The sequence below is a fragment of the Diorhabda carinulata genome, chromosome 7 (assembly GCF_026250575.1).
Source record: "Diorhabda carinulata isolate Delta chromosome 7, icDioCari1.1, whole genome shotgun sequence".
In the NCBI taxonomy this organism is placed as follows: Eukaryota; Metazoa; Arthropoda; class Insecta; order Coleoptera; family Chrysomelidae; genus Diorhabda; species Diorhabda carinulata.
In genome coordinates this window covers 13,108,004-13,117,955 of record NC_079466.1, presented here as the reverse complement: position 1 = coordinate 13,117,955, position 9,952 = coordinate 13,108,004, and the positions used below count along the sequence as shown (strand labels likewise).

General features: G+C 29.0%; 3 protein-coding genes across 6 annotated transcripts; 2 read left to right on the top strand and 1 right to left on the bottom strand.

Moving 5' to 3' along the window:
* Positions 1–217: 217 nt before the first annotated feature.
* LOC130896404 (ribokinase-like) lies at positions 218–2,821 on the top strand. The gene is made up of 5 exons (XM_057804458.1): positions 218–436; positions 490–622; positions 675–959; positions 1,025–1,155; positions 2,479–2,821. The coding sequence occupies exons 1-5, from the start codon at positions 384–386 to the stop codon at positions 2,783–2,785; spliced, it is 909 nt and encodes a 302-aa protein (XP_057660441.1). The 5' UTR covers positions 218–383; the 3' UTR covers positions 2,786–2,821.
* A 1,035-nt stretch (positions 2,822–3,856) lies between these two features.
* LOC130896407 (uncharacterized) lies at positions 3,857–7,643 on the top strand. 4 transcript variants are annotated; one of them, XM_057804460.1, is made up of 6 exons: positions 4,888–4,905; positions 5,600–5,677; positions 5,740–5,883; positions 6,975–7,047; positions 7,101–7,214; positions 7,339–7,643. In XM_057804460.1, exons 2-6 carry the CDS (start codon positions 5,612–5,614, stop codon positions 7,416–7,418), a joined length of 477 nt encoding a protein of 158 aa, XP_057660443.1. In that variant the 5' UTR covers positions 4,888–4,905; positions 5,600–5,611; the 3' UTR covers positions 7,419–7,643. The 4 variants fall into 4 exon arrangements, with proteins under 4 accessions (XP_057660444.1, XP_057660447.1, XP_057660443.1 ...); XM_057804461.1 differs by lacking the exons at positions 4,888–4,905; positions 5,600–5,677 and adding an exon at positions 3,857–4,806; XM_057804464.1 differs by lacking the exons at positions 4,888–4,905; positions 5,600–5,677 and adding an exon at positions 3,862–4,806 and having other exon boundaries at positions 7,329–7,643.
* Positions 7,633–9,805, bottom strand: LOC130896406 (type-1 angiotensin II receptor-associated protein-like). The gene is made up of 5 exons (XM_057804459.1): positions 9,649–9,805; positions 9,450–9,596; positions 9,324–9,396; positions 9,158–9,265; positions 7,633–9,104 (listed from the first exon to the last, which is right to left on the bottom strand). Exons 1-5 carry the CDS (start codon positions 9,685–9,687, stop codon positions 8,971–8,973), a joined length of 501 nt encoding a protein of 166 aa, XP_057660442.1. The 5' UTR covers positions 9,688–9,805; the 3' UTR covers positions 7,633–8,970.
* Between the last annotated feature and the right edge of the window lie 147 nt (positions 9,806–9,952).

Below are 9,952 nucleotides of genomic sequence, written 5' to 3'. Positions count from 1 at the left end.
ATTACAAGAACGCAACTGTGTAATCGTTGTAAATATACAACCATAGATATATTACATAAATGAAAAAAACTTTTTAATAATTTTCATATACTTACAATATTTATTGCTTAAATGGAAAAATGTATTATGAAATAATACACTAAAAAACTTTTTTTTCTTTGAAAATATTTATTTAAAAAAAATTGACAGTTAATACAATGCTATCTCTTTTATGTTTGTAATCTATGGCATATATAACCTAAAAAGTATAAATGTATTTGAAGATAAAAATTTTATTTATTTATTAATTATAACATAAAACAAGTAATTATGAAGATTAGATAAAACATTTACTAACATAGATAAAAATGTACTAGTAATATCAAATAAATTTCGTAATAAATATGTCTTCAAACGATATAGTAGTAGTTGGATCATGCATGATAGATTTTGTTAGGTAAACATACATTATCTATTCATTTTACTTCAAATACCAAATATTAATTCTAGCTATGCGCCAAGATTACCTAAATCAGGCGAAACCATCCACGGAAAAGAATTCGCTACTAATTTTGGTGGTAAGGGGGCTAACCAATGTGTAGCAGCTGCGAAATTAGGAGGTGACGTAGCTCTCGTAGCACGGGTAAGTACACCATAAAAAAATATAAAATGATGTAAGGGTAGATTTTCTTAAGGTCGGTGATGACATCTGGGGCCCAAAATATATCGATAATTTAAATAAGCTTGGAGTAAATACTGATTATGTTCGAATAACGGAAGGCGTATCAATAGGAGTAGCACAAATTACAGTTTCTGATTTGGGAGAAAATCAAATTATTATCGTAGCGGGTGCAAATCATTGTTTAACCGCAGCCGATGTAGAGTTAGCTCAAGATATCATTACAAAAGCTGCAGTTTTGGTACTGCAGCTAGAAACATCGCAAGACGTAGCTATTAGAGCTATTCAATTATGTAGGGGGGTAAGTTTTTATTTAAATACAATTTGTTTGTTGTAAATTTGTTATTATCGTGACAAAACTTCCAGATATCTATTTTAAATGGTGCACCAGCACTTACAGACTTCAATCCACAACTTTTAAAACTACCAACAATTTTTTGTGTTAACGAAACTGAAGCTTCGGTTTTTACTGGGGGTTTACCAGTAAATAATATTTGGTGAGTGTTTATTAAACCAAATAAGATAATAATTTCAATTTCCTCCATTTTCTACATATTCGAAATAAAAAAAAATAAGAGGGGCGCACGTATAGTTCTAGGTCGTTTTCGAGTTTTTTCAATTTATTCAAATTAGAACAATAGAAAATGAGGTTATGTTAATATTTTTTTCGTTTCTCTATCCTATCCCTCGTATTTACGAGAGATGGATATAAAGTTTTACTTCATGAATATTATACCGGGTTACTTGCAAATGCTTTCAAATGATACAGATTTTATTAATGTTTTAATTAATTACGGGGTTAATCAAAGTTTTTCTGGGTGATACGGATTTGAGCAATAAAAAATGAGGTTATGTACTCCTTTCCATTTACTGAATATTATCGTATAAAATAGAGTCTATACGAGGGGTGGGCAAATGGTTGTACAATTTGAATCATTTTTTAACTGAATTGCATGTTTTTTCGAAATTATGAGCATTGGAGCAATAGAAAATGAAGTTTTCCGCGTTTTTTCGACAATTTTCTTTTTCTTATACGTTAATATAGGGTATATATGAGGGATGTACCAACAATTCTTCAATTTGAATGATATAACAGATTAATTCCAAATTTTTAGAAAGTTACACCAAGTAGAACGAAAGAAATTGTGTTTATATGCATATTCCTTTACATTTACTCAATATTATCGTAAAAAAATTTAGTTTATATGTGTGGTACACAAAGAATTGAACAATTTAAATAATATTCTGACTCGATTGAAATTTTTATCAAATTTTAGCTATTGAAGCAATAAAAATAAGGTTGTACATTCATTTTTTCGCGTTTTTCTTATCGTCACGTTCAAAATAAATTTGATACGAGGGGCGGAAAAATAGTTTCACTAATCAAATAAGTTAGCAGATTATTTCAATTTTTTTGTAGGCGATATAAACTAAAAATAAAAACTTGTTGCATTTTATCGTTTGAACTAACTATTATACCAGGGATGGACAAAAAACTTTACATTTTAAATAATATGTAAGGCAATTTCAAAGTTTTTACAAATAATGTAATTGAAAAAAATGTTATTATTCGTATTTTCTTTTTCTAATCGTATAAGATCGGTTTTATACGAGGGATGGACAAACAATTTATCAAGTTAAAAGAATTTATAGATCATTTCTGAAATTATATGGATAAAAAAGAAGAAAATGGGGTTATATGATAATCATATTGTTAAAAATAATATATATACGAGGGTTGGATGAACAATTTTACGTTTTAAATAGCTTACCAGATCGATTTCGATTCGAAAGTTAAAATATGCGATACGTGGTTTTAGTGAAGCTCAAAATGCTGCGTCTGCTCTCATCGAAAAGGGATGTAATAGCGTTATCATAACATTGGGATCTCGAGGAGCTATTTACGTAGATAACAAAGAAAAATTTCACGTTTGCAGTCCTACTGTGAAAAGTGTGGATACTACCGGAGCAGGAGACGCTTTTATCGGAGCTCTAGCTTTTCTTTTAGCTACCGAAACGAATATATCTATGAGACGAGCCGTAGAAAAAGCTTGTTTAGCCGCTAGCGATAGCGTAACGAGACCTGGTACTCAAATAAGTTTCCCGGGGCCGAGTATATTACAATAATTTTATCGTACTTAATAAAAATATTGAGATTGTAAGTGTTTTTCATGAAATTTAATCATAGATCCGTTTCTATTAGTTTTGAAACAAAAAAAATAATTTACGGACGAACCGAGGTCGGGAAGTAGACAAGAGTGAGTTTAGGGGTGAAAAACTGTTTATCTCGATTTCCGGCAAAACTGTGAGTCGTATGAAAAAAAGTCAAAAGGCAAAGCTGTAGATAATAAGAAGATCTACAACTTTTGTATACACACTTTTTTCATGTAACCTCAAAATTTTTGTGAAAAATTCAAAAAAACAATTTTTTTATTTTTATCTTTGTTAGGGGCTGTTTTATGCCTTTATATATTTACAAACAAGAAAATAAAAGTTACGATAATTGTTACTTAATACCATAAAAAGCACCCTAATTTTCAATCGAAAAATTTTTCGTGAAATTTCTTTAAATACATTTAATTCCATTTCGATAATTTTTGAAACAAAAAAATACTTAGTATAATAAAACTCCTTGGAAAAAAGGGATAATATCATAAAATGAAAGAAAAAATAGTTTACGCGTGATCTGAAATCCGGAAGTCGAAGGGGGTGAGTTTTTAGGGGTGAAAACGGTTTTTCTCGATTTCCGGCAAAACTGCGAGTCGTATGAAAAAAAGTTAAATAGTGAAGTTGTAGATAATAAGAAGATCTACAACTTTTGTATTTACACTTTTTTCACATAACCTCAAAATTTTTGTGAAAAATTCAAAAAAACAATTTTTTTATTTTTATCTTTGTTAGAGGCTGTTTTATGCCTTTATATATTTACAGATAAGAAAATATAAGTTACGATAATTGTTACTTAATATCAAAAAAAGCACCCGAGTCTACAATTGACAAATTTTTCCTGAAATTTCTTTAAAAAAATACATTTAAATCCATTTCGATAATTTTTGAAACAAAAAAAAATACTTAGTATAATAAAACCCCTTGAAAAAAAGGGATAATATCATAAAAATGAAAGAAAAAATAGTTTACGGGCGATCTGATGTCGGTAGAAGTGGAATGGGATAAGTTTTTAGGGGTAAAAAACGGTTTTTCTCAATTTTCATCCTCCTCTCATTTTTCCCCACTTTTCATCGTTTTTAAAAGTCTTCATCTATTAGTACAGGGTGGACCAAAAACCGCGTGCAATTTTACAAACTCTCTTGCGTTTGAACGTTGCGAGAGGGAGCTGCGCGCGTGGTGGGGATGAGTAACTAGGTTCTCGGAAATTTACTCGCTTCATTCGGCGTTCGTTTCGACGCGAGTGAGGTTGGATTACACGACTTTCAAAATCAACAATCTGTCACCGTAAATTCTAATCGATACATAACCCTGTTGAGAGATCTTTTCTGCAAAAATTTGAAATCTATAATCGTACGAGATGGTTTCAACAAAATGGCGCGACACGTCATACTTCTAATGCCTCTTCGGCGGTCGTAAACCAAGAAACTGATATCTCGCCAATACATGGCCGCCTAGAAGCCCCGACCTAACACCACCGGATTTTTTAATATCATCAACAAAAAGTGGCAACTATTCCCCGCGAGTTTTTACCTATTTGAGATCTATGTTCGAGGAATTTTTGCACACCTGGATGATATTATTTTCAAAAAATTAATTTCCATGATGTATATTTCAAATAAAATAAAAAATTATAACTGGATTATTTATAGTTTTTTTCATTATTATTTTTCTAAATTCGCAAAACTTCTGGCCCGCCCTGTATTTCGAATCGTATCGTGACATCCTGTATATCCATTTTGCGACAATTATTGGTAGTATTTTTCATACCGAACAAATATTTTAATTTCGTTAATTACGCAAGAAACTGGTGATAGCAAACGCAAATAACACTTCGTTCGCAACCTTTATAATTCGCGTTACCTTGATTAAGTCACCGCATAAAATAATGTGAAAAAAACCGTATATGTGAAAAAAAAAAAATGCCCGTCTATTTGGAATTCCAGAAGATCAAGTTTAAAGACCCTACGACGTTGTTGAAGGTGAGTTTATTGATTTTTTTCGCGACATACATCCAAGTAAATATGATTTAATTGCATAATAAGAATCAGAACGTGGTGAACGTGATTTTTACGTGAAAAGTATGTATTTTCCTTTAATTAAGGGTGTTATTTATATATTAAAATATCAATTTTTTTCCTTTCCAATAATAAATAAACTTTCGTTTGTTTTCATTCATCGATTATGTAAGATATATTCCAAATAATTTATTGAAATGTATGTTCAAAGGTCATCGACACACGTATAATGGCATCATCATTTTTATATTACAATATACAGATTGTCTCTATGGAATATTAGTATCTCGTATTTCAAATACTATACACTTACTTTTTTTTAAATACGAGGGTTGCTTTTTAAGTTTTAAGATCAAAACGTTCATTTCTCGATTTATTTTTAATCTATGGGAATCAGTTGTTTTGATTGTTGAGAATGATTCATCTTCTGCGGTTGGTTTCCTTGATTTTTTCTGTCAAATAGTGAGTAGTTCAGAACTGACAGTTCTACGTAGATTATATCATAAAACGTAACCTTAATCTGACAATTCTTCTGTCAAATCATTTTCCCTCCGTTTTGTTTTTGTAAGGTTAAAATATCAAAAATAGATACTTTCAGACAGTTTATTTCGTTATCGATAACAAACTATTTCTACATTACCTAATTTATATTCCCACTCACTCCTAACAGAATGAATACAAATACATGATTAAAGTTTTGCAATAATTTTAACACCCTTCATTAATAAAATATATTTTTTTTCCGAATTGTAAATAGATAAAATTGAAAATGAAATCGTATTTCGACTTGAACAAACTTAATTGTCATTGCAGTAAATATAAAACCATTCTGATAGTAAGTAAACTGTAAATATCCTGCACGATAAATCCATACAATTTTTTTATTAAATTTTCTAGATTGTGGTGGTAATTCACTATTTATTATCAGTACTTGGTGCCATAGGTAGTTTTAACCCATTCGTATATTTATTTTACAATTTCGTTGTAATATTTCTATTAATATGGAGCATATATGGAAAAAATGACGAACCTTTAAAATTGGTAAGCATTTATTAATGTTCTGAACCTTACAGTTACCACTGTTTAATAGATGGCGTTAAGTACCTGATCATTTCAATTAATAATTTTATTAGTTTTAGATGACTTTGTATCTATTTTTAGTACTAAAAACCTCTTATTGTAATTTATTTGTTGAATAAAATCTGTAAAAACGATCAAAAATAAATTATCAATGTATGTGGCGCCATCTAATATACTTTGTTGAAACTAGAAGTGATGAGTTATGTAGATTCTTGATTGGCCGGATCACAGCCAGTTTCACGCAACACTTTTAAAAGTACACAATTATATCAAATATAAATACAATTACCTCTTTTGTTTTTTGCATTTTCCATTTCTAGTTATTGTTTTATTAAAATAATAATTATATTTTATAACTATTAAATATTATTTTAGTTCATAAATTAACTTCGTGTAGTGTGATTTAGGTTTTAAAAACGTATTTTGTGTATGACAGCTCTTCACTTTTATGTATATTTTTGAATATAAATCAGTCAGTTTTTGTCAAAAAGTGGAAATGTTATTGTCAATATGTTGCGTTCGTGATTTCTTATTATTTTATTTATTTATTAACTTTGTGTAGTTGGTTCAGGTTTCTTGAAATATGTTTTGTATCATAGAATTAATATTAAAGATAGAGAAAATAAAGTATCGGATCTTGTTCAAGTAGACCCGAAATGCTGATAGAGAAAGAAATAATATTGATATACCCATAAATATTTTGATTGACATATGGAGAGAAATAAACATTCTTACAATATTACAATTCTTTTTAGATAGCGCTCTCTCTATCTTTAATACTAACTCTATGGTTTTGTAATGACAGTTCTGTCATATATATTTTTGAATTAAAGTCAGTCGTTATTTGTCATTGGAAGTGAGAATGTTTTAAACAATGTTGTATTCGTGATTTTTATTATTATTTTATTAAAATCGTTGATATCTATTAAATAATAAATTAACTTTGTGTAGTGTGATGTGTATTATTTTTTAATAGAAATCGTTATTTGTAATGTAAATATTGATGTTATTTTTCAATATATATTACTTAATATGATGTTTTGGTTTTACAGGCTATTGTTATAAATATGTGCTCAATAATTTTAGACGCTTTATATATAGTAGCACTTGCAGATGATTTATCAGGTAATATATTTTTTTATTTATTCTTCTATTTTTTTATATATTTATATTTGTAGGTTTTAGAAATTCTTTATCAGCTGCTGCTTCGCTTATACACTTAATTTTTAGACCTTTCAGCATTTTACTTTTGATAAAAAAAGAGGAAAAACGAAATATTCCTATTGATACTGGTAAGAATTGTTTTTGGTTTAAAAATTTGTATATATTCAATATTCACGAAATCCATATGCATATGTTTTTAATTTTATTAACCAATTTTGAAACTTTAAGACACTTAATTTTAGTTTGTTCTAGAGAATCCGGATAGAGAAACTCAAACTGTGGAAAATTACGATTTTCCGACCTTTAAGAAAAATAAACTAGTCATATCTTAATAATTAGTGATAAAAATGAGATTTTCTACAGGTGGCTCACAAAAATGTACTTGCTCACGTTCCAAATGAAAGTTTCCATAATCATCAATCATTTTGAATCATTTCTGCATTTATGAGATACAGAGTTGTCAAAATGATCATAAGTTTGTGTAAGTGATTTGATCAGAAAAAAAAAAGAATTTGTACAAATTTTGAAGGAAATAAAACACTAGTAGTAACAAAAAATTATTTTTATTTTCCACATTAACTATATTAATAATATATTTAAATATACATTATTATAATGAGTATTAAGTTGTATTAAATGAGTTTATTCACAGATATCAATATATTTGATAAAACATTTCATTCTCTGATAACAAAAGTTTTAATCCAGCTGCCGAGAAATTATTCGATAAAATTTGAAAAGTAATGTATTAGCAGTGTTGACAAACCTATTTTTACTCATAGATGGGGAAATTTTATTGGTTCAGCGGAATTTTCAGTTTGCAGTGTTGTCAAATGTAAGTTTTTTCAATAACTTTATATGAAATCGGTTTTACCTTGTTGCCAAATGAAGTTTTCTCTTTAACTGAAGTAATATCATTAAATAAACAAACATAGAGACTGCAGTGTTGCCAAACCGATATTTTCCCGATAGCGAAGAATTTGATTACTCAGTAAATCTTCCCCAGCGGAGCAGTTATGCTTATCGAATTAAGTTACAGTGTTGTCAAACCACCCACAGCTGGGCAGCTTTACTTTGTTGTTCTCTTTAACCAAAGTAATATTACTGAATACAAGATTATAATATAGAACCAATTTTACAATGTTATCAATTGATATTTTACCCAAAACTAGGAAAATTTATATAATCAGAGAAATATATTGAGATTGCAGTGTTGCCAAACTTGTTTTTTGTTCGCAGCTGGGGAAATATGATGACCTATTGAAGAATATATTGAGATGGCAATGTTGCCAAAGGAAGTTTTCTCCAAAACTATATAAATTTGAATCATTGTTTTATATAAATATATGGAATTGCATTATTGTCAAATGTAGTTTTTCACGGGATTAGGAAATTTTTGTTGTTTTAGAGAGACATATCAAAGTATTTGGAATTATCCAGAGCTGGGGAAGTTTGTTTGAGCCATGAGAACTAAGTACTTGAGTATATAACATTTCAAAAAACAAAAAAATGTGACAACATTGAGTGAGTATCTTTTGGGATAGTAAATTGGAAGCTTGAAATGTCTACTTTCGAGTTCTAGGTCTTTAAACTTGTCATTTTGTCACACAAAACGCAATTTGAAAATTTAAATCCACATTACACAGAATAGAGGAAATTCCTGTTGAAATTAGAGACAAATCTCTTAAAAATGGGAAATAATTCAATGCCATAACCCCTAAAAAATCCAAATTTAACACTTCGTAAACTATGACTTTCAAAAACAAAAGTTTTTTATCACAAACAAACAATTCTTAAATTAATAATAAAAACGTAGCTATAACATCAATTGCTATGAAATAATTCATAATATAATCTTGCACTTACATCTAAAATCTTTTTTATTTATATCTGCTGCGCAGTGGAAAAATCATAACCACCAGAAACTCCTGGGTTCCGAGGGGCACTAGGTCTGTCCAGATCTTCGTAAGTTTCACTTCTGCTACCTTGACCTCCCTGAAAAAGTCCTGTCAAAGATCCTGGAAATAAATAAAATTTATTAAATGGACGGAAAAGTCTAAAGTCCACTCACCCATTGAACCACTACGTTCTTCTAAGAGTTTAATAAGAAAAAATGTACTAAAAGGACGTATTAATAGATGTAATATAGCCATTGCTGCTGAGAATTTATTTCTTGCGTCTAAAATCATGTGTAATACATATAAAAACAAACAAACCTATAACTCAAATAGTCTTACCACCATTCGTAGGGAATCCCATAACTAAAAGTAAAATGTCCAATAATATCGAACTTCCATTAACGGCAATAGCCTTAAAAACAATTTTGAATCAATCAATACAGTATTTGGAAAATAAAAACTCACCAATTGTATGGGTTCATGGTTTTCGTCGTGGTAAAGGCTCCATATTAATAACACAATTAATATACTATTGTAAAATAAATAAGCGCTAGAGCTCCAGTACCCCATGGAACTCAACGCGATAAAAAGAAAATGAAGCAAAAATATAATCTACAAAATTCAATAATACAATCGTTGAAAACTAATCATTTTAAATAATTACCTTAAGTTTATAATTTCTAATTTGAGCTAATTCTGCCATTATATTTATATATTTTTACAAGACAAACGAAATATATCAAAAATTTAATTGCTTGAATGATTTGATAACAAAGTGATAACAATAACAAAGAAATAGATCTTAACCTAAAAAAATAAACGTCAAAATTGGATCACAGCTATTTCGTTAGGTGCGTTCCACTAAAATACTTTTAGTCCGTAAGTTTTGTGTCAAATTTCAAATTTAAAAACATGTTAACAAATTATTTGTTGCCGTAACCCTGATACAATATCCTTGATTAACTGAA

Excerpts from the sequence above, each read along its gene's own strand:
- LOC130896404 (XM_057804458.1), top strand. The coding sequence starts at position 384 with ATGTCTTCAAACGATATAGTAGTAGTTGGATCATGCATGATAGATTTT. Across the intron at positions 437-489 it reads TGCATGATAGATTTTGTTAG|CTATGCGCCAAGATTACCTA; the intron begins GTAAACATACAT and ends TATTAATTCTAG. Across the intron at positions 623-674 it reads ACGTAGCTCTCGTAGCACGG|GTCGGTGATGACATCTGGGG; the intron begins GTAAGTACACCA and ends GATTTTCTTAAG.
- LOC130896407 (XM_057804460.1), top strand. The coding sequence starts at position 5,612 with ATGAAATCGTATTTCGACTTGAACAAACTTAATTGTCATTGCAGTAAA. Across the intron at positions 7,048-7,100 it reads ACTTGCAGATGATTTATCAG|GTTTTAGAAATTCTTTATCA; the intron begins GTAATATATTTT and ends TTATATTTGTAG. Across the intron at positions 7,215-7,338 it reads AAATATTCCTATTGATACTG|AGAATCCGGATAGAGAAACT; the intron begins GTAAGAATTGTT and ends AGTTTGTTCTAG.
- LOC130896406 (XM_057804459.1), bottom strand. The coding sequence starts at position 9,687 with ATGGCAGAATTAGCTCAAATTAGAAATTATAAACTTAAG. Across the intron at positions 9,397-9,449 it reads ACCATGAACCCATACAATTG|GCTATTGCCGTTAATGGAAG; the intron begins GTGAGTTTTTAT and ends ATTGTTTTTAAG. Across the intron at positions 9,105-9,157 it reads AGAACGTAGTGGTTCAATGG|GATCTTTGACAGGACTTTTT; the intron begins GTGAGTGGACTT and ends ATTTATTTCCAG.